The sequence below is a fragment of the Dipodomys spectabilis genome, unplaced genomic scaffold (genome assembly GCF_019054845.1).
Source record: "Dipodomys spectabilis isolate Male_0828 unplaced genomic scaffold, ASM1905484v1 ptg000107l, whole genome shotgun sequence".
NCBI classification, from domain to species: domain Eukaryota; kingdom Metazoa; phylum Chordata; class Mammalia; order Rodentia; family Heteromyidae; genus Dipodomys; species Dipodomys spectabilis.
The window spans coordinates 5,255,147-5,278,157 of record NW_024870784.1 but is presented as its reverse complement, the minus strand read 5'-3'; the positions used below and the strand labels follow the sequence as shown (position 1 = coordinate 5,278,157).

At 53.0% G+C, this 23,011-nt stretch overlaps 1 protein-coding gene and 1 long non-coding RNA gene across 3 annotated transcripts; one reads left to right on the top strand and one right to left on the bottom strand.

Moving 5' to 3' along the window:
- Positions 1-1,501: 1,501 nt before the first annotated feature.
- On the bottom strand, positions 1,502-19,752 carry Ets2 (ETS proto-oncogene 2, transcription factor). 2 transcript variants are annotated; one of them, XM_042687313.1, is made up of 10 exons: positions 19,690-19,752; positions 15,582-15,653; positions 13,449-13,560; positions 11,170-11,289; positions 10,649-10,849; positions 8,759-8,842; positions 7,449-7,673; positions 6,504-6,767; positions 3,565-3,683; positions 1,502-2,910 (listed from the first exon to the last, which is right to left on the bottom strand). In XM_042687313.1, exons 2-10 carry the CDS (start codon positions 15,651-15,653, stop codon positions 2,695-2,697), a joined length of 1,413 nt encoding a protein of 470 aa, XP_042543247.1. In that variant the 5' UTR covers positions 19,690-19,752; the 3' UTR covers positions 1,502-2,694. The 2 variants fall into 2 exon arrangements, with proteins under 2 accessions (XP_042543247.1, XP_042543248.1); XM_042687314.1 differs by having other exon boundaries at positions 19,695-19,718.
- A 786-nt stretch (positions 19,753-20,538) lies between these two features.
- Positions 20,539-22,426, top strand: LOC122114299. The gene is made up of 2 exons (XR_006148556.1): positions 20,539-20,610; positions 22,134-22,426. It is a non-coding gene; the product is annotated as an uncharacterized LOC122114299 (long non-coding RNA).
- Positions 22,427-23,011: the final 585 nt, after the last annotated feature.

Genomic DNA, 23,011 nt, shown 5'->3' with positions numbered 1-23,011 from the left:
GGATAATAGGTAACGATCCAGGATAAGACCCCACCTCAGTATTAATCTTAGAACCACAACTGGAGCGTCAAGTGGTAAAGCAGCTGCCCAGCAAGTCTAAAGCTCTGAACCCAGTGATGCTCAAGAGTTCTCATTTTGAAATGAGAACTTCAATTTTGCATGGATAGATACATCCATGGTAAGCACCAGGGGGCTTGTTAGGGTCCTCCCAGACCTGAGGAGTGGGACGTTTTGCAGGCTGCAATATGTGCCCTAGGACCTTCTCTCCTCCCTTCCCTGGCCTGTTCCCTCACCCATGTCAGAATGCTGGTACTAGGATCTGGACAGCCATGGGGTCAAAGTCCAAAGGCATGAGCCCCTCTGGTGTAGCACAAACATCCCCAGATCTTCTCAGCGAGACTGTGTCCAGCCTGTTCTGCTAGCATCCTTTCTGAAAGGCCCATCTCCAATCAAGGAGCCCTGCCTGGCGGTTCCTCGGAAGGGCTGAGCTGAGCACCCTCAGCCCTGTGGTTTCTGGGTTAACTCGTAGCCACAGCCAACTCTGCAGACTGGGCTCTGGTCACCTGGGGCCAGAGGTAGGGAATGGGGTTTGAGGCTGGCATTCTTGTGCCCTTCCTCTAAGTCAGGAGTGGAGACTGGAAGACATGACCACCACAAGCCATTGACATAAAACAAGCACTTTATTATTTCAGCAAGAAAAGGCCGAATTATAAAATCTGCACACTTTATAGTCACTCATTACCATGCCAAAGTCTCCTTCACGCTTTGGTTTTTGTAACTGTATGCAACCACAGAACACTGCCATCTCTACTGGTAAAAACCAGCCTGGAGTTGGCAATTCCGTGAGGCTTTCCCTGTGTGAGTTGAAGCCATGGCTAGGATTTCTTTCCGTGGCCGCACTTGAAGGTAACACAGTTATACTTCGTGTAGTCTCATCTTGGGTCTGTAGGCAGAGTCATCCCAGGATTGCCTTTCGGGGGGGGTCCCAGTGTACCCTGCACCCACACATGGTATTCTCAACACAGGTGAGACTTCACAAATGTCAACCACTGGTCCACAGCCATCTTGCTAGTAAGATCAAAGCCTGCCTTCAAAGGCCACGTGAATGATGGTTTCTAAAACATCTGCAGAGATTCTGAAGCCTGGAAGAGACTTTACCTGAATCGGGGCCTTCTCTCTCCATTATGTTCTCTGTGCTTCTGGATGCCACTTCCAAGAGATCCAAGAGAGAAGGAGAAAAAGCCCAAACCATTTTGCTCAGAAGACAGAGGCCAAGTGGAGGTGGAAGAGCTGAGGCTGGGTAAGTTCGGGTGAGTTCACATGAATTTGTTCAAGCTTCAATGTAGACTCTGCTCACCCCCACCTCACCAGCTCAGTACGATATATATATATATATATATATATACATATACATATATTGGTTTCTGTATCTTTTACACCGAGCTGAGATAAAAATAAAGCTTTCGTACAAATTACGTTTGTTGTTGGGTTTTTTTTTTCCCCAGTGAATTACTTTTGCAGTAAAAATAGCTGCTACACAGATCCCTCCTGATCTCTGAAGAGGAGTCGCCTGTTTCCAAAAATAGTTTTCTTATTTTAATCACACAGAAGACCTCAGGGCAGGGGGAAGGAAATGGCAAGCCAGGAAAAGGAGACGGTGAGCTGCCGGGAAACGGTGACACCAAAAAATAAAATACATCTGTGTATAAACGGGTTTAAAGGCATGCACGGAAGTGGAAAACATAGGCCATTTGTCAAGAAAAATACTGCTGTACAGCTTTTACTTTACAGTGAGGGGAGTACTGAGGTCAGGCACACCCTCCAATAATATTAAGTTTCTTATATATATAAAAAAAAATCTCCCAATGTACAAAGGCCTTGCTGGGTGAGAACCAAGGCAGAACAAAACAAGCACAACAACAACAACAAAAACAACCAGGAATTAATTGTTACCCCTCAGAGCTCATTCCTGCAAGAGAATCACATGAGGTAATACACACTTTCTGATTCTCCCCGTTGACCAATGGCTGATTACCTCTTGGTAAAATTTGCCTGCTGTTAAAAAAAACAAACTTTTTTTTAATCCTACTGGATGCCTGCATTCTTATTTCAAATACAATTTATACATAATTACTTAAATTACAATATACAGTTTCTGTTAAATAGAACTGGTAGAAGATTCTGATTAACGAAGGTAAGATTACAATCTTATGTACAAACGCACTTCTGAAATGACGAAATCGTCTGTCCTTCCCTCCCCCTCCCCCTGCCCCTCCCCCTCCACAGAGAAGGCTTTCACATTTGCTATTCCTGTTTGCGAAAGGGACAACATTTAAAAAATAACATTTTTTTTAAATGGTTGTGAGTCCACACGCTCCCCACCTGCAGGACCTCTAGTTCCAGAACTGTCCCTGCGCCCAGCCACCTGGCCAAGGGAATCCTCCAGCGTCTCCTACCCAGCCACCCTGTTGGACGGCGGCACTGCCCGTCTGCAGAGCGGGCGTCGGAGAAGCCAAGGCTGTCAGTCCGCTCTGCCCCCAGGAGACGGCCTCGTGGAAAAGCAAGGCCACTGCTTCTTGGCCACATCCCTGGACAGACAGATGCCAAGGTCCTGGGAGCACAGGTCAGGATGGGCAGAGGGGTCTCCGCTCAGCCCCCCGGGGCCCCGGGCTGGCTCAGGGCGGAGCCCAGGCCTCAGTCCTCGGTGTCGGGCTGGACGCCCAGGATGGCATGCAGTTCCTCGGGCGTGAACCCCAGCAAGTTCTGGAGATCGCATACGAAGCGGTACACGTACCGCTTCCCCGACGTCTTATGAATGATGTTTTTGTCGTAATAGTAGCGCAAGCCCCGGCTCAACTTCTCGTAGTTCATCTTGGGTTTGTTTTTCCTCTTTCCCCACCGACGGGCCACCTTGGGGGACACGGGTGGGAGAGGGTTCAAGCTCATCCGGCTAGGAAACAGTAAGCAACACCTGCCCAATTCTCACACGTATGACTTGAGATGCTTGGCCAGCAGGCCTCTAATGGATCTCCTCTAGGTCCCGGCCTCTAGTTTGATCTCTAGGGACCTGCTGGTGTCACTCCTGCACGCCACTGCCTCCCCCCATTCTCGTTCCACGCTAAAACGCACAGCTGCTGGGAGGATCTGAGCCTCATGACATGCTTAGTCTCCAGGGGACCGGGGCGGGGAGAGAGGATGGGGCGGGGAGGGGAGGGGGAGACCATGCCTTGGCCCAGGGCTGCTCCGATGCTGCTTTGGCATGAGGCAGACATCTCCCAGGGCCCAGTGGTCTCTTAGCTTCCCGCCCTCCCGGCCACAGGCTACTGCACGGTTGCATGCCCCCCACGTGTCTGATCTGAAACACTGGGCGATAGATGGTCGGAAGAGGCGTCCAGTTTGCTGCCTCTGCCTTCTGATGTACCACAGCAAGGCAGGAGAGTCCCACATGGCCCCCACCCAGAGCCACCATCTGTGGGCAGCGCCACGGCTCCAGGCCAGCCTGGCACAACCAGGAGGCGCACCCGGCCCTCTCCTGCCCGGAGACTTTGCCCGCTCCAGCCATACCTCGTCGGGGTCAGCCAGCTTGAACTCCCATCCGTCCCCCGTCCAGCTGATGAAGGACTGGCACGACTTGTCGGACAGCAACTCCAGGAGGAACTGCCACAGCTGGATAGGGCCACTCCCTGGGGAGAGGGGACAGACAGGTGTTCCCACACCATCCAACGGGAGCAGTGGGGCCTGAGACACCCCCTCCTCCACCTCCGGCTCCCTCCCCTAGGGCTCTTCAAGCAAAGTTGTAGATCACCAACCCTCTGCACTACTATATACCTCAAACCCTGCTTTCATCTTTCCTGGGTAAGCACCTTGGATGTTTATTTCTAGAGGCTTCCAGTGGGGCAGGTATAAGACAGAATGTGACTGGGCAAAGCGCTGGGTTGGTGGACAGGACATTGGATGCCCAGCGCCTCCTGGGGTGTCCCCATCGTGAGGCTTGAACTCTGGGCCTGGGCGCTGTCCCTCAGCTCTTCAGCTCAAGATGAGCACTCTACCACTTGAGCCACAGCACCACTTCCCGTTTTCTAGTAGTTTATTAGAGATAAGAATCCCACAGACTTTGCTGCCCGGGCTGGCTTTGAACCACAATCCTCAGATCTCAGCCTCCTGAGTAGCTAGGATGACAGGCGTGAGTCACCAGTAACTGGCTACACATACTTTTTTTTTCTTTTAAGAGTCAATTCTTTCCTAATTCTTTTAACGAGTATATTTAGGGCCAAAGTTTGGAAGTTAGGGAATCACTTAAATTCTGGCTGACTAGCAGAGCAGTGGCTTGGCCGGGAGTGCGGGCGAGCGCAGCGTCCACGCCAGGATGTGCGATGGCCTGGGCTGCACTCTCACTGCTACAGAAACACAAAGAAACAAACCGCGGGGCACCTGAGCATGAACAATCCATATTTAAGCGTATCAGGTTTCCTGGATTTGTTCAAGCCAAGTTGAGTTGGCCAGGGTAATGGGCATTCTAGATAGAGTCGGTGGAAGGAGGCCCAGGGGCTAGATACAGGGGGCTGTATCACAAAGCAGAGGGGCGCACACCAGGGGATGAGGAAATCAATACAAGGCTCTGATTTCCAGGAGATACCGCAAGTGTCCACAGCGAGTGCAACACATTTTTAAGAGCGCTTCAGGGGGCCTGAGCTCAGCTCACACTTAACCCCATCCTGCAAATTACGGGTCTCCAGAGGCCTCTTCCAAGGCTTGGAGGCCAGGGCCTCAGGCCTAGATCCTCCAATGCCAAGTGGAGCCTCCTTCTACCCAATGAGCTATCTCCCCTCGAGTGCCAGGGCAGCCAGGGAGAAAGCACAAAGGGCAGGCCGCGTCCCACAAAGAGCCTGGGCCAGGCTCCCCGCCACATGGCGAGCTGCCTGCCTCAGAGACACAACACCCCCACACCAGGGGCTCACACCACCTCCACACCAGGGGCTCACACCACCCCCACGCTGGGGGCTCACACCACCCCCACGCCAGGAGACACAGGCCGCACCTCTCCTCAGCTACTCAGAACTGGCCTCATCCACGGAGGCAACACGGGTGAAAGCGGAAACCTCCACAAGAGCCCCGGGGCTGCCGATTTCCTCACTGGGGCCTTGAACTCCATGTAGGTTTACCCACCCAGCAACTGTTTCAGTACATTTACATGGCTGCTGTTTTTAGACTACAGAAAAAAGAAGGAATGGATGTCCACATATCCACACTCCCTTTTTCTTTTTCTTGGAGGAAGGGTGATACTGGGAATTGAACTCAGAAATTTGCCAGGCAGAAGCGCTACCACGTGAGCCACACCCCCAACGCTTTTTGCCTCAGTGATTAATGAGGTGGGGGTCTTGCTTTATTCGCAGGCCCACCTGGGCTGTGGTCCTCCTACCCCAGCTTCTCCACATACTGGGGGGATAGGCACAACCCTGTGCTCCCCTCCCCTCCGGGATGGGGTAACAGGTGAACACCACCCCACTCAGCCACTGGTTGAGATGGAGTCTTGTCAGCATCTTTTCACCAGGGCTGGCCTCAAATTTCAATCCCCAACCTCTGCTTCCCAAGTAGCTAGGATTCCAGACTTGAGCCTCTGGACCAGCTCACATATTCTCATTTTAAATCTGCGTTTTCTTATGTGCTGCTGGGGATGGAACCCAGGGGCTTGTGCTTGTTCAACAGGCTCTCTACCCTTGAGCATTAAAAAAAAAAAAAGTCCACGGTGGCTTTCTATGATCAGCATATGAAAAAAAGCACATTTAAAATCACAGAGGGAGGTACTAGTAGCTCACACCGTTAACCCTACTACTTAGGAAGGGGAGATCTAAGGATCACTGTTCAAAGCTAGCCTGGCCAGCAAAGTCTGTGAGAATGGTTATCTCCAATTAACCAAAAAGGCCAGAAGTAGAGCCAGTGGCTGGAGCGGTGGAGTGCTAGCTTCAAGCGATAAAGCCGAGAGCATGGGGCCCTGAGTTGAAGCCTAGTACCGTAGCACCTTAAAACAAAAACAAAAGCCACGAGAAGAACTGAACACGTCTTGGTTTTTTCACCCTCGTATGAGAAATATCTGCTTCTAAAAACAGCTTTAATATTTGTCCTCAGCCTAGAAGAGCTCTCATCCAAACGCGAAAAATCAAGAGCCAGGAAAGGCACACCGGGCTGGGACTACGGGAGGCCACCTGAGGGCCCCTCCTCAAGCCAGGCACATTCCTGGAGATCCTGAAGTAGGTGAGGACTGCACTGCGTGAGCGGCTGCCCCGCCCCTTCCCCCGCCCCACAGGACAGGAGGGAGGGGCCCGTGGCTTGCGGCCACTCTGCCCTCTCAGCCCATGAAGATTCCTGCCCAGCTGGCCGTTCTGGAACTCAGGGCTTGTGGGTGTGAACACTACGCTACCCTTGGGAAACACCTGCATCAACACAGCCGTGGCTGGGCAGGACCGGACCCGGAGCCCGCGGGGTGGCCAGTGGCGCTCACTCACCGGTGAAGCCGGCCAGCACGGCGGCGGGGATGACCGGCTTCCCCTGCTCTACAGGGTCACTCCTTTCCTGGATGTAGTCCTTGAAGGACATGGTGGGCTTGCTGAGGCACAGGGACTGGCTGCAGTCATCCTCGAAGCTCTCGAAGGAGGGCACTCGCTGCACGTCCAGCAGGGAGGACTGGCTGTTCCAGGACCGCAGCAGCGAGTCGGAGCTCTCGAAGCTGTCCGCGCCCTTCTCCACAGAGTCCCGCTCTTTGGGTTTCCCTAGGGAAGACAACCCAGCACATCCCATCATTCCTCGGGCCTGGCGTGGGCCACGCCCCACCTTCACCTCTTAGCACCCCAACCGGCCTCTCAAAACACAGGCACCTCTTAACACTCAGGTTCCTATTCTTTAGGACAATTGTGTGTATGTGTGCATCACCTTCCACTCACAGGAGAAAAAGAACACTATGCAGCAATGAAAAAAAAAAAGAACAAATGGCCACAACAGGGCTGAAGACTGCAAAGAGACAGGCCCCAAAGAAATCACTCTGTGTGATTCATCAATAAGTCCCAGAAGAGCAAGAACAAATTCATGATTAGAGACAGACTGTTTCCTCTTGCAGTTGATTGGGACATGCACGTGGATGTTTGTGCATGGTATGGATGTTACATCTCATTCAAAAAAACTTGTCACCTTCCCACGGGGTGTCCAATTATGCCCCACTGTGGAGGAACTCCAGCTTCAAGAAGAGCATGACAGTGTCTTTGCTCGTTCTATGGCTACCATCTGGGACGTGCGTGTGGATTCACCATCTGGTCGGTGGGGAGTTGTGCAGAAGAGACGGGTCCTTGGATGGCCTCCTCCAATGGCTGCGCTCACAACACATTTCTAAGAAACCTGAGTCTGATCTCATCTGTGGTTTGGCCCGGATGAAACAAGGGGTGTCTGCGTCTGCCTACCTGAATTGTTGGGCAGCAAATTCAAGTTGCCACCGGAGTAGTCCTGAGAGACAGCGCAGTAGCTGACATTGACGGCACTGAGCCTCGACTTGGGAAACATCTGGAAGTCCTGGTCAGAGCCAAGGGTGGTGGGAGCTGCGGAGGACAGGCCCATGCTGTCCAGGAGGCCGCCCTTGGGGTAGCTCGGCGTCTGCATTCCATACGGAGTCTGCTCCACACCAAAGCCTGCGACCGAACCACCGGATGGGGGTGCTGTTAATGTCACACACATCCCACCCTGTGGCACACCGCTGGACCCTTCCACAACTGCCTCAGACACAAGGTTCAGAGCACATTGACCGCTTCCTGCATCCCTGTACCCGTCTCCTTCACCTGTCTTACTGATGGATGCCCACAGGCCAGGCAGAGCTCACTTCTACCTGTGCCTCATTCTATAAAGTCCCTAGAGCAGCACTGAGCAATGGAGACAAAGTTTCATTCTATTCACATTTCCCAGCAGATATATTTAAAAAGTAAGAAGCAGGCTGGGAAGGTGGCTCAGTGGTAGAGCGCTTGCCTTGCATGCATAAGGCCCTGGGTTTGACTCCTCAGCACCACATAAGCAAAAAGAAAAAAAGCCAGAAATGGCGCTGTGGCTCAGGTGGTAGAGCGCTAGCCTTGAGCTGAAGAGCTGAGGGACAGCGCCCAGGCCCAGAGTTCAGGCCGCACAACCGGACCCAAAAAAAAAAAAAAAAAAAGTAAGAAGCAAGGAGCAGGGGATGTTAACTGTGTCTTCCAACTGAACGAATTGGCCAGCTCCACTTCCTTATGTGGCCAATAGGTCCTAACCCGTCGAGTTTACTGTACAGCTTGGTTCTGTGCTCAGACCTACCAGTGACCGCTGGGTCTGGTCACACCTCTCTGAGGGGACCAGGCACGGTCCAAAATGCTCACTTCTCACCACTGTACAGCACATGGTTTGGCTGCCCTGTGGGGCTCCATTAAAGTTCAAGTCCAGAACCTGGTGCTGGTGGCTCACACCTGTAATTCTAGCTACTCAGCAGACTGAGATCTAAGGATCGTGGTTCAAAGCCAGCCTGAGCTACAAAGTCTGTGAGACTCTCTCCCACTCACAAACCACCCAAGAGCCAGAAAGGGAGGCATGGCTCATGTGGTAGAGCACTAGCTTTAAGTGAAAAGGCTCACTAAGAGTGTGAGGCTCTGGGTTCAACCCTCAATACTGATACACACCTACGCACACACGTGTACAACTTCAAGTTCCCCGGGAGGGCTAAAAACTGAGTTTCTGGAGCATCATGGCGCAGACTTACCAAGGGAATTGCTGTTGATCCAGTGGGGGACGGAGTGGAGGTGTGCGTTCTCTTCATACTGTTCCTCCGTCTTTTCCTGGTTTTCTGAAAAGCAGACACAGGAGTCACCAGATGTCAGCTCCACAAGACAAGAAAAGCACCCGCCCCTTTCCAAACTACTGCAGCTGGGTGTGCTAGGATGACCAGATGCATCCGGAGGCCCCCATTTATTTTACCCGATGGCACCCCCAACTCCTCAGGTGTCTTTAGACAAACAAGGAACAGCTGCCCCCTTTTCCAGTAAGTGTTCCAAAGTTAGTGACCTCATTGGCAAAGTGACGTTTCCTAGCTAGTGCAAAACTCTATGGATGCAGATTATGTGTTTTAACATACTCCTATGTTTAAGAAACCGTGACACACTTATGCAGGTTAAGTCCTGAGGGGAGCGGAGACGGATATTTTAACTAAATGAACACAGCTCTGCGCCGAGCCTTACAGTCCACAGCTCCAACCCTGCAAGCTTCCCGGGCAAGTGGAGTCCAGAGCGGCTATAGTGGGACATGGGTGGGCGGAGCTTCAAGGGGGAAACATCCACAGGGTGTGCGTCACCACGGGGAACCAACGGAGACCTGTCCCAGCTGACAGAAAATCTCAGGGGCTCTCATCAAGGTTCCCTGGTCCTCAAAGCTGTCACCAAAAGCTGGGGGCTGAATCCCACAGGTCTCTGAGATTCTGAGTCTACAGTGAATGTTTAAACTCAATGTGTTTAAAATCCATTGAGAAATGTTTTCACCAAGTCAACAAATAAACATTCTCTATTATTTATATATATTCCCTCTCTCTATATATTCTCTCTAGGGAATGAATATGTGTGTGTGTGTGTGTATATATGTATACACACACACGTATATATATGTGTGTGTGTGTATACATCTTTTTTTTCTGGGTTTTTTTTTTTTTTGGTCAGTTGTGGGGTCTGAACTCTGGGCCTGGGCACTGTTCCTCAGCTCTTCAGCTCAAGGCTAGCGCTCTACCACTTGAGCCACAGCGCCACTTACGGCTTTTTTTTTCTTTTTTGCTTATGTGGTGCTGAGGAATTGAACCCAGGGCCTCATGCATGCAAGGCAAGCGCTCTACCACTGAGCCACCTTCTAGCCCCTCTTTTTCCTTCTTAAACTCAGCATTATTGAACACTGGTCTCCCCACTTTGTAGGTTCTGAGTAGGTACAATGTTTGCTGATCTACAGGAGGTTTCTGTACCAGTGTATGCATCTGTGTGTATGTCTCAACCATTTTTTCACGGTTTTTGCTTGGCTTTTCCACTCAAGTTTGGTGTTCTACCACCTGAGCCACAGCTGCACTTCCAGCTTTTGGCTGGCTAGAAATAGAATCTCATAGACTTTCCAAATCTCTATCCTCAGATCTCACTGAGTAGCCAGGATGACATGCATGAGTACCGGTACCCAATTACTACATTTTACATTATCTCCAACTCCTCTCCCAAATTCTCTGTTGGATTCTCTCTGGCCATGGGGTAACCGCTGTGAAAGAGGTAATCAGCACAGGCTCCTTTCATGGGGCCACCTTCTCCTCCAGCCTGCTGAGGTAAACACACCTGCCCTGGCCTACATATCTGAGTTGCCTGGGTTGCGGTGTGACCAGAGCAGTTTGGCAACAGTGAGTAATTTAGTGACTAAAGCTACAGGTGGCCACAGGGCCTCAGCTGTAGTCCGCACACACCCAGAGAGGAACACACCCCCATGCAGTCCCCACCGGGGTCGGACTTGCATCACTGATAATGGTGACCTCTGGGTTGATAGACTCTGCCCTGTGCCCCCCACCCCTGCCAGGCTCCCCTTGGGGGGGGGGGGGGGCGCTCAGTCACTCAGGTCGCATCTCCCCAGTCAGTACCTTTGAGCATCTGTTCCAGATGTTCCCACAGGATGTCACCCACAAAATCGGGCGCCAGCTCTAGAAATCGCTCCTTGCCGAGGTTGCACAGGGCCTGGCCGTTCATGCCGAACCTCTGCAAGTTCACATTCACCAGGCTGAACTCATTGGTCGCCCAGAGCAGCCACTGGCTCACCTGCTGCTCACTCCACAGCCAGGGGTCTACAGGGAGGGTGACAAGAGGCGTGAGTGAAGCGGGTGAGTGACAGTGAGACCACAGTGACCTCCCGTCCGTCCCCAGGCCCGGCTACGGCCCGGAGCCTGTGAGATGTGGGGTGCCACAGCCGGGCACTGTCAGGAGGCCCATGAGGCGTCTTCCCTGGAGAGTCCAGGGTGCCGGTTGTGTGGCTGGCTGGGCTGACATGTCCATGGCCCAGGGCCACCCCACTACAGTTGATGCTGGACAGAAGACCTTACCCTGCAGCTGCCGGCACCCTGGGATGGCAGCCCGGGACCCCCAGCAGGCTTGGGGCCTCACTTACTCTTGGGAATGCCAAGTCTCCGCTGCTCCTTCTGGAAGCCACTGAAGGTGGCCTTCAGGGCCTGGCTCATCACAGCCTTGCTGCATGGGGTGAGCAAGGGCAGCTCGCAGCTGGCAGCGTCTACAATGAAACCCAAAAATAGGGTTAAAATTCCAAACGGGGCACCCTGGGGCAGGGATTTCAGGAGTCCAGCTGTATACAATACTGACAACAATTCCTATCTTGATTCCTTAGAAAGCATGCCAACCTGGGGCTGGAGGCATGGCTCAAGCAGCAAAGCAGCAGTCTTGCCAGGAAGCACAAGGACCTGGGTTCTATTCTCAGTAATGCCAAAACAGATACAACAAAATCTTTTTTTGTGTGTGTGCACATGTGTTGGTACTGGGGCTCGAACTTTGGGCCTCTTGCTCTCACTACCTTTTTTGCTTCATAGCTCCACTTCCAGCTTTTTGTTAGTAACTAGATTTAAGAGTTCTCATGAGGGGCTGGGAAGGTGGCTCCGGGGCTGGGAAGGGGCTCAGTGGTAGAGTGCTTGCCTTGCATGCATGAGGCCCTGGGTTCAATTCCTCAGCACCACATAAGCAGAAAAAAAGGCTGGAAGTGGTGCTGTGGCTCAAGTGGTAGAGTGCTAGCCTTGAGCTGAAGAGCTGAGGGACAGCACCCAGGCCCAGAGTTCAGGCACCATGACTGGCAAAAAACAAAACAAAACAGAAAAAAAAAAGAGTTCTCATGATCTTTCCTGCCATAGCTGGCTTTGAATCTCGATCCTTAGATCTCAGCCTGCTGAGTAGCTAGGATTATAGGTGTAAGCCACCAGTGCCCAGTTAACACAAAACCTTTCTTTTAAGGTGGTAGAGCACTTGTCAAGCAAGGAAGAGATTCTGGGTTCCATTCCTAGCAATGCTAGGAGAAAAAGTGTACAAGTTTGTATGTGAACAAAAAGTTACACATCTCAGAAACTACATTTACAAGTAAAATCTTAAAAAAAAAAAAAAAAATCAAGCTCAATCCTATTTTGCAGTAAAATTTGGCAAGTAAAATTTCTAGCTGAGTTGATTTGAAATGTTTACCCAGTGAAGGGTATGGCTAAAGGTAAAAGGACCAATAGTTCTACCAATCAAAGCCAGCCAGGCCGAGGGGCCTGGGCCTGACCTGGGCAGGCAGTACTTGACAAAGCACACTTTAGTTTTTACTGGAAAAAAAGAAAGAAAGAAAGAAAATCTTTTCTGGCCAGGCGCTGGTGGCTTACGCCTGTAATCCTAGCTACTCAGGAGGCTGGGATCTGAAGATCATGGTTCAAAGCCAGCCTGGACAGGAGAGTCCGTGAGACTCTTATCTCCAATAAACCACTAGAAAACCGGAAGTGGCGCTATGGCTCAAGCGGTAGAGCACTTGCCTTGAGCTGAAGAGGGCAGGGACAGCACCCAAGGCCAGAGTTCAAGCCCCACGACGGACCAAAAAAAAACCAAACAAGCAAAAAAAAAAAACGTCTCTGGAAACTCTGAAAAACTTCAAGCGAGATAAATGGCTGAAGTCAGACACCAGGGGCTCATGCCTAGAGCCCGAGCTACTCAGGAAGCTGAGATCTAAGGATCACAGCTCCTAGTTGGCCCAGACAGCAAAGTCAGAGAGACACTTATCTCCATTAACTACCAAAAAGCCCAAAGTGGACGTTCAAGTGGTACAGCATTAGCCTTGAGTGGCAAAAGCTAACGGATAGACAGCGCCCAGGCCCTGAGTTCAAGCCCCAGCCCAGAAAAATAAACAAGTAAAAAAAAAGTGTGCGATGCCACAATATAGAAGCCTACAAGCTGTTGTCAAGTCATCTCTGAACAGTGCCAGTAGTAACGTTATGCCAGGAACTGTGAGGACCTTACCTGACAGCCTACACCGTTAAAAAGAGCAAAGCTGCGTATGTGCTGAGAGCCATAGAAACAGCCACAAGTGACAAGTGTAGTCTGTTACAGTTATTGCGTATGTCAGGGTGCGCGCACATGTGTGTGTGATTTCACTCATCACATGAGCTCAGGATGCAAAGCCGAGGTGCATATTAATTCCCATTGTCTTATGTTGGTTTTGCACAGCCCTCTGGGGTGACAGGAAGTGCAAAAAGCCACTGCGGGGGCCAGGTGCCCTCCTGCCACGTGCAGGGTCTCCAGAGACCCCAAGAACACAGCCAGCCCCAGAGCGTCTATGGGAGTTTTCATTCCCAAGATACAGGGCATCGCTACTCAGGGCTGACCACCTCTGCCCTCCACCGTGTCTATGGAATAGATTACCGTGGGAGATGGAGTCCAAGCCCGTGGGCACTTCTTGGAGTGTCTGCTCTTCACTGAGAGAGGGGAACACCGAGAACAGAGAGCCATCAAAGGTGTCAAATGCCGGCTGGCGCTGCAAATACAGAGGGGAAAACAACAGGGACTCATTAGGCTCCTATTTAAAAAGTGGCCAAAGGGATCAGCTGACCACCAACTCAACCGGATATAAACAGGGGCAATTACCACATCCAGAATTAACCACTTTGTACTGGAGAGAGAATTCCTAAAGCCAAAGTGATCACCCCCAATTATTTAATTAACCTCGTGGGGTCAGAACGGCTGCCAGTTACTTGGGGTCACTTAATCAACCTAAATAAAATGAATCTAAAAATAACCGGACCATAGGACCAGGCTGGGAAGCAAGTGAGACAGCCATGACAGCTTTCCCCACCTCTTGTAGAACAGGCGCAAAGCTCTGTGTCTGGGCAGGCAGGCAAGAACCATAACCCTTCACAGTGCTGGGGTTTGGGGGTCAGACTGGGGCTTGAACTCAGGGCTTCATGTGGTTCAAAACCAGACCAGGCAGGGAAGTCCATGGAAGACTCTCATCTTACAATGAACCCCCCCAAAGCCTCAAATTAAGGTGTGGCTCAAGTGATAAAGAGAAGCCCTAGATCATGCGCTGGAGGGTAAGACTTCCAAAAGAAATAGGCTGTATGGTAAGCTGTCTACAGGACAGGGACACACTTCAAGGTGACTGCTGACAATCTACACATCATGTATGAAAATCTAGCTGTCATCGGAAGACACACTGAAAAAGATGACTTTTGGATCCGTCACTTTCTGACGGGCTTAGGAAAATGTGAAGAAAAATCTCCTTTTCCCAATACAATATACCCTGGAAATCCCTGCTATGTGTAATACAGTGACCCATCTGTTGAGTCATGGGTAAATAAATGTGTAACACATTTACAAATAAAATAGGTTGTGCCCTTTCTTTTTAGAAATGCGGAAGGGGTGAATGACACATTACGAAAGAAGCCAGGCAAAGTCTGAGCCCAGACCCTTCCCGGGCTCCCCCTGCTACCTCCTCTCCCCCCTGCAAGAACCCCAGGAATTCTGAGATCCTGGTGCAGCCAACCAAATACCCATTGGAGATGGAGGACTTCGGAGCTAATTTTGGTATAACAGCTAATAGACGCTTAAAAAAAAAAAAAAATCCCACCAGCATTGTCCAGAGACCAGGAAGTGTCTTTCCGGATTCAAGTTCTTTTTTTAAAATCAGGAAGCCCAAGAACAATACAAAGTATTTCAACACAGGACTCTCTCTTCTTGGATCCAGAAATTGTGAAAAGCATCACCAAATTCCTTCAGTTCACAGAAGACTCTTTCAGAGGTGAGATGTTAATGTAAGAACCACCTCTTCCCACCACACTTAAAACACCCAGCCTCATCAAACCAGAAATCTCATGGACCTTCAAGATCTTGACAGATCACACAAATAATCCCAAGGGATCATGAAGGAAGCTAGGGCACACACCAGAAGAGTATTAATGTCATACAAGACACACACACCTGGTCACAGTTTCGGAGACAGCCCAGTTCTGTTGTCCTGTCCAGAAGGCAAGCAAGGAAACAGGTCCCCATAGGAACAGGGACCTCAGGGGAGTAGGCTCTTTGATCTCTTAATCTGGTCTTTGATTTGCATAAACAGGCTGGCTACAGGACTGTGCCAGGAAGGGCAGGCTGTGGACAGCCCAGGGGCATTCCCAATAATGACCAGAACAGCCAGGCTGCATCTTCTAAAAGCTTGCATCTCGATCCCTAACCAGCCTCTCAAACTCCGGAGTGGGTGGGAGGTGCTAGGAGCAGCATCTTATTGACAATCACAGGATTGTTTTTTCCTTCCTCACCGGGAAGGAGCCTCAGAAATACACCACAAAGGCCTCCCTGTCTCCAACCAGTTTCCTCTCTGGACATGGACAAGCACCAGCACACCCATTTCACAGAACTGCAAGCTAAGTCCCAGGGAGGAAGCAGACAGCCCCGTCAGTCAGTACGCTGAAAAGCTGAGGCTAGAACTAGCATTCTGAACCCCAGCCTAACTTTATTCTCCTCTTAGAGGTGAACTTTTGTGAAGACTGGCTCACTCACCTTGAGTGTACCCCGAAAACCGTTAGCTACAGGGGCCACTTGGTCCATGTTCTTGAGTCCAAAGTCATTCATCTTGAAAAAGAAAAAAAAGAAGAGTCAAAGAGGCCCCAGGTATCTACACATATGGGTATCTACACATACATTTTGAGAAGATACAGATACATGTACTTTTGTTTGTTTTCCGGTAGTGCTGGGGTTTGAACTCAAGAGTCTTGCACTAAGCAGGTGCCCTACCGCTTGAACCTTGCCCCCAGCCCTTACAGCACATTATAAAGAAGTCACTATTGGTGGCCATGAGGCTTGACTCTGGGGAGTTCTAACTAAGGTAACAGGTAATGTACCCTGTCCACAGGCAAGTTTTCTTCCTTAGAAGGCTTTCCTCCCAGGGTGGTATTGAAATAATAGCTCTGATCGCCTCTGAATTCCAATTAGTCGGGAGCCTTCTAAGGGTCTAAGTACCCTTCTGGCTGGCTGGTCGGCCCCTGAGCAGGGGACTGCCTCTGCTTTCCAGGGACTTTTCCAGGATCAGCTGTGGTAAGGGATGGAGTGGAGCCAGTGGAGTAGTGGGCCCTACAGAGGGTCCTTGTCCTTGGCAGCAGCCATAGGACCCAGATTGGGAAAGCCTGCCAGAAGGGGTCACAGAAGACCTTCCCCCCTCCTGCTCATTCCTCACCAAGGTGTAAGGGACTCCCCTCCAGACCTCCTGCTCTGAGCAGTATCTGACTTGGGGTCTCTCCGTTGTGCACTTCTTCAGAGGAAGTGAATGCAAGTGTGGCCAGGCCTTGCTTGCCTTCACAGTCTGGTCTTACTCCAGACCCCTGCCGACCAAGATGGTAGCTGCCTGACTGGAGACTTTGACAGGACTGGTGTGAGCTGAGATCGGCAAGGATGGATATATAGGGGATCTCGCAGATTTAGCAGAAAAAAAGGAAACCGTCGTAGGTGGTAATGTATCTCCCTACTGTGTGCCTCCATGGTAGTTTTGGAGATGTTATGTTAATGGAAGTATAATGGAATCAGTTTCACCTGCTGTCCTGTTTTTCCAATGACCACTAGGAAAGTTTAAACCAGGGTTGAACTATAAACCACAGCTTTGCAAACAAGACTTCCTTGGAGGTCATCAGATGTAATTGCTTGACCATGCAAGTTACACACTCAGGAGTAAAAAAAGGGGGCACCTGGAGACTATCGCCAGAGGGCAAAATAACAGACAACTTTACCTTCCTGGGTACCCACCCTCTGGCTGTCCAGGCCTTAGACCCCACTGGAGGTATTGTACATTCTTGGGGAATGACTTAAGTGTTCAGCTTTTTCGTGTTCTCTGGACGGTCAATATGATGGCTCAACCAACAGTATCTAACACACACTTGCCCAGAACAGCTTGCACACTAGAGTGTGTGTGCACACACGTACACGCACACACACACAAGCACACCTTGACTAAGAAGGCCACAGGGACAGTCGGAGGCACTGAAGAGGACTGTTGGAGTTCAGAGTTTCATGGAAAGGTCACAGTGACCCACCCTCAGGGGCTGAGGCACATTCTAAGAAGCATTCATCCTGGAGGGGTGAGGGTGTGTGTGGGGGGAATGGGCACAGGCCATCGACTCAAAAGTGACCACATATGCTCAGAATCAACACTCGGTGCAGGACGCCACTCCCTGATGGTGGCCATGACAACACGCCTGGTCCGCAGGACTAAGGCTGCCATGGTAGAGGGCAGGGAATACCACACCTCAGCCTCCCTGCATTCCTCATGGAAAGGTTCATACCACCTCCCAGTGAGGCACTGGCCTGGGACCACACAGCTATCGTGGGGCCACTGCAGGGCTGAGTGGGGACCAGATCCCAGGGGAGAGCACGTGGTCTTAGTGGTCTTGAGTCCTATGCCCCGGATGAGGAGGACCTGCTCTGACCCCCTCACAGCCTGGGGAGAGTACAACACACATCCTACTAGACCAGGCCCTCCTCTCTCGTCTAGCAGGAGAAATGTGCTCCACTTAGAGCCTCATGTCATCAGCAGATAAAGTTGGCCCTGCCTGCTACCTGTGGGTGAAACCAAAGCCACCAGCAGAAAACTACAGGACAGACCCTGGAGGGCTCCTGTCCTCCGTGTGGCACCTGATGAAACGGCATTTCCTCGGCCTTCGCGCAGAGGCTGGCTGGCAGACGTCTGGCTTCCCAGCCCCAACCCCCCAGCTTCTGGGATGGGCCCAGGATCGAGTGGAAGGCTGGGGAAGAGCTTAGCTGCCTTTTGTGTACAAACACCAGGAGAAAAGGCAGCTCACCACGCCCACATAAAGAGCTGTAATTAGCAGCTACAGAATAGAATTCTTTTGTTGTCCGGCTTTTAATGAGTTTCCTAAAAAACGTGTAGAATTAAAGTGCTGGGCTAAATGGGTTTCAGGAATGCTCTCTCTCTCTCTCTCTCTCTCTCTCTCTCTCACACACACACACACACACACACACACACACACACACACACACACACACACACACACACACACACACACACACACACACACACACACACACAGCTAATCAAATCTCAGTTCCCTTATTCTACTCAATCTGCTAGCATGGGGTGGGGGATTGCGTTCGTCTACATAAATTACTATCAGGCTTAGATCTTCAGATGCTGTAGGACGGATCCTCTCTCTCTCTCTCTCTCTCTCTCACACACACACACACACACACACACACACAGCTAATCAAATCTCAGTTCCCTTATTCTACTCAATCTGCTAGCATGGGGTGGGGGATTGCGTTCGTCTACATAAATTACTATCAGGCTTAGATCTTCAGATGCTGTAGGACGGATCCTAACTTTAGAACAACAAAAAAGAAGCAAAGAAAAGAGGAAGGGAAAAGGGAAGGAAGAGATGGAGGAAGAAAGGGAGGGATGTGATGAGGGAGGAAGGAAGGGAAGGAAGGAATGGAGGAGAAAGGAAGGAAGGAAGGGAGGGAGGGAGGGAAGGAAGGAGAGAAGGAATAGGGGAGTAGGGAAGGAAGGAAGGAGGGAAGGAAGAAGGAAGGAGGGAGGGAATGAGGGGAGTAGGGAAGGAAGGAGGGAAGGTGGAAAGGAAGGAGGGAAGGAAGGAAAGAGGGAAGGAGGGAGGGACAGGCCTAAGAGCTGAGAACGGAGAAACAGCTATTGGGCGAGTGATCACTTATGTAAGATAAGAACCCAGGTTCGTCTCGGTTTTCTAGGGGGAGGGTGGGGAGGAAAAGAAAACCTGGGAGGGCTCTGGGAGGTGGTTGGCTTTCCCTGTGAAAGCCGTCGGTTCGGGGGTGAGTGGCCGGCCCCGGAGCGGGCTTCGCGGCCTCCCCGCAGGCCGGCGCCGCGGGCTCACTCGGGACTCGGATCCCGGCACGGCTGGCGGGGTGCGGGCCGGCGGGGGCCCGCGGGCCGGCGGGAGCCCGCGGCGGGGAGCGCGCAGCCCCTCGCGGCGCGGGCCGGCGAGCGCCCGGCTCTCGGAGGCGGCACAACTCACTCCTCACTTTCCAAACCAGCAGCGAGCCACCCCGAACGCGGTCCTGACCAACACCGGCCTCGGGCGCTCAACACACCCCCAAACTCCACCGAAAGCCAGACGGTCGACATAAAGACACAGCCCAACGCCGGCGCGCCACGCGCCCCAACATCCACACGCGGGACCCAAGGACGCAAGACGAAGCCAGCCCGGCCGCTCGCTCCTACTTGGGAGCCGCCGGGGGGGGGGGGGGGACCGGGCCTCGACCCCGGGTCCCCGGCGGCCCAGCAGGTGCCGCGTCCGTCCACAACCCGCCGTCCCCCCCACGCCCCCGCTCTCGGGGGAGATCCGGCCCGCGGGGCGCGCCCCGGGCAGGACCCCGCAAGGCCCCCCGGAAAGGCCCGGACCTCCTTCCCCAAACAAAAGCCGGCGAACCCGCCCGCGCCCCGGCCTCCAGCGCCCCGAGACCACTCGGGAGTCCGGGAAACGAGTCCGATCGCAGCCCGGACGCGCGACCCTCGGGGCCGCCTCCTCGGCCCGACTCGGGCCTGGATCTCGGGGGGCGGAGGGGGCCCCCAGCCCGGCCCTGCGGGGGTCCTCCTCCCCACCTCCCCCGGGGAGAGAGCCGCTCTTACCGCGCCGCTGCCGGCAGGGCCGGACCGGAGGGCGGTGGCTGCTGGGGTCCGGGCCGAGCGGGGCGCGCGCGCGGGCGGCGCTCGGGGCTGGCGCTGGGCTCGGGCGCGGCGGCGGGGATCGGCGCGGCGGCGGAGGAAGAACCGGCCGGGCCTCGCAGCGCGCTCTTCTGGAGCAGAGTGGAGCGGGGGAGGCGGGAGGGGACGGCGCGGGGCGGGCGCGGGGGGCGGAGGGAGGGGCGGGGAGACGGCGAAGGGGCGGGCGGGGGAGGGGAGCCGGAGGCCGGCGAGCCGAGGCGGCCTCCTTCCGGCCCGGACCTCCCTCCGCCCCGCGCCCCCAGCCGGCCCTGGGGACGCCGCCCGGACCCCCGGGGCCCCGCGCCTCCCACCCAGCCGGGGCCCGAGGCGAGGACCCCGGACTCGGCCGGGCGAAGCGGCGGCGCCGGCGCGAGGCGCGGCCTGTTCCCCGCGGCGCGGCCCTGGCTCCGGCTCCGAGCCGCGCAGGTTGTGAAATCTGCGCAGGTTCCGAGCCGGCACCGGGGCCCAGGCCCGGCGCCGACACCGCCCCGGCGCCGAGCAGCCCGGCCGGGCTCTGGCGGCCGGCGCCTTTCTTTCCACTCTGCTTAGGAGGGAATCGAACCTCAACAGACCACCCCCCAGGCCCCGAGGCGAGGAATTCGGGGGCTTCTGCCCCCCCAGCCAACAGGCTGTTCTCTAGTTCGGTGCGTCTCCCGGCCAGGCCCGGCTCGGAAAGTTTAGATTCCTGTGCGCGCGCCACGGAGGCCCCGCGCGCGCGCGCGAGCCGGGGGCCAGGGACCCGGCACCGGGAGCCGGGTCGGGCCGGGCCGTCTCCAGGACCCTCCGTCGTCCCGGACAGGGAAGAAGGGTCAGCTTCCCTGGGACGCTGGGCTCGCGGTTGCCATGGTAACGTGGGATTGGGGGGGGGGGGGTTGAGGTGGCTGTGGCTAATGGAGATCCTGTGGCCTGTCACTATGCTCATGGGGTACCCCGGTTCCCCGGGTGGAGGCACAGCCCACCTGGCCAAATCCACGCGGTGGAGGCGGGGAGGCAGTGAGGTTGAGTGGATAGTCAGTCCCTGGAGACTGGATGGATGCGTGCGGCTTCTCAGATCGGAGAACAAGGGTCAAGAAGTCGCTCCGTAAATGGAATACAGATCCAGAGTACGTTGCCATGGAGACACAGAGCGTAGCTTACTTCTTTTTTAAAAAATCATAGCAGAAAGTATTGACTCTGTCTGGACTGTTAGGTTCACTTCCTACAGCCCCTTCCCCACTCCCACACCCTGGGCCTGGGCTGAGGAGCTTGTGAGAGAACCAGGCATCGCCAAGCAGGGCTGTAGACTCCCATCATATTTGGCCTCTTAAGTCGCTTGGAGGCTCAGGTCCCTGCGCATTCCCCCCGCCCCCCCATGTAACGTCCTCACAGGGGTGGCACCGGCTGGTGTCATGCTGAGCTGTTTCTAGCATAGATAAGCAGAAAGAGAGAAGGGAGCCATAGTTGATGAGCTGGAAGACAGGGGTCTTCCCTCTGCTCTGGCCAAAGGCCTCCTTAGAGAGAATTAATGGAATCGGTATCATGAGACTTTGGTTAGGCAGACACTGCAGGTGTGTGAAGAGTTTTTCGGCAAGCTGGAGCATATAGAAGTAAGAATTATATATGAATAGTTTCTTTCCCAAGTTCTTGGAGTGTGTGTGTGTGTGTGTGTGCTAGTACTGGTATTAGGGCTTGAGCTTGACCTCAAGCTCATACTTGGCTTTTTCCCCCAAGGTTAGTGCTCTACTACCACTTGAGCCACACCTACTCTTCCAGCTTTTTGCCAATTAATTGGATATAAAGAGTGTCACAGACTTTTCTACCTGGACTGGTTATGAACTGAGATTCTTAGATTTCAACCTCGTGAATAGCTAGGATTGCAGGCTTGAGCCACCCGTGCCTGGCTTATCTGATAGTAGTTTTTGAACAACTTTGGACAAACTGTCAGATTCTTCAAAACAAAACACCTCCTCTGACATCTGAATGACACTGTGAAACATGAAAGCAGTTAGAAGCTTCCAGGGACAGAACTAGCTTCCAGAGGCCTCTCCAAGGCCTCTCCTGTTGGCCAGGAGCACCCACAAGCCTGGACTCTCAACCCACATTCCCCACCCCCACCCCCTTTGTCCTCCCAATTCCATTCTCCAGGAGGAGGCCCTGGGCTCAACCCAGCAGCCCTGGCCTGGTCCTGTCCGTGGCCCACTCACCCCTGCTGGACCATTGTTTTCTTGGCACAACATGACATGACTGTTCTTGGTTCTGGGGCAACATTAGGGTTTCTTACATTTTTGTCCTTCCTGTTATTAGTTGGTTTCCTAGTTACTCAGCAGAATTAAAACCCAGCCTGGCTAACGCTTGTGATTATTCATTGACTATTATGGCTCAATTCACAGGGCGCACAAGGCCTTATGGTAAATTAAACCTCATAAAAAGTGCGATCCTTCTGCTCCCAGAGCAAAAGTCAGTGGTGCAAGAGGAAATTGGTAGTCAGAAGACATGCTGGGCGAAGGGATCAGAGGAGCCACAGAGTGAGGAAGGCTCGAACTCTTCACAGCGAGGGTGCTCCAGGAAGAGGACCTTGTAAGAAGTACTGGACCCTTGGAGAAAGTGCAGAGTTCTTAGCAAAATCATTAACTTGCTAAGTCATCCTTTTACAAAACAGCACAAATAAATCTCCTCTACATCCCCTCTGTGTTGACCCTGAGATGTACTTCAGCATTCACACTCAATTTTCACGCTTCCCAGATGCTGGGTGAACTCACATCACTCAGTCTGAGGTGTGTCAGTTATTCGTTTGGCAAACACCATGTCAGATACTCAGAGGACAGAGATGAGTGGAAGGTTTGGTGGCGCCTGCCCTTGGAGAGGTGAAAATGAAGTGTACAGTGTTGGAAGAATCTCCCATGGTGGGACTTTGGGGAGAAGAGGCGGGGATGGGAGCAGAAATGTACTTACAAGTAGAAATAAGTTACTTCATGGGTAATGAGGCCGTGCCTGATGACAGAGGTACGTGTTGGGGGTGGGGACGGATGGACAAGGAAAAGATAAAGTCAGCTTCCTAATCCGTCATTTCCCCTACCACCAAACTCATCCAGTGCCAGGAATACCGGGCACAGGTAGGGTCAGCCAGAAACTTTCCAAGTGGGTGGTTTGACCATTTCGGAGCAAACAGGGTTGTTTTTGCTTTTTATTTTGGGGGTCGGTGCTGGAACTTCAGTTCAGGGCCTGGGCACATCCCTGAAGCCTTTTCACCTAAGCCACTCCACCTCTG

Bases quoted from the DNA above. Each gene is read 5' to 3' on its own strand.
- Ets2 (XM_042687313.1), bottom strand. From the start codon at position 15,653: ATGAATGACTTTGGACTCAAGAACATGGACCAAGTGGCCCCTGTAGCT. The intron at 13,561-15,581 runs GTGAGTGAGCCA...CTGTATTTGCAG, and splicing joins GTTTTCGGGGTACACTCAAG to CGCCAGCCGGCATTTGACAC. The intron at 2,911-3,564 runs GTATGGCTGGAG...GTGTCCCCCAAG, and splicing joins AGCTGGCTGACCCCGACGAG to GTGGCCCGTCGGTGGGGAAA.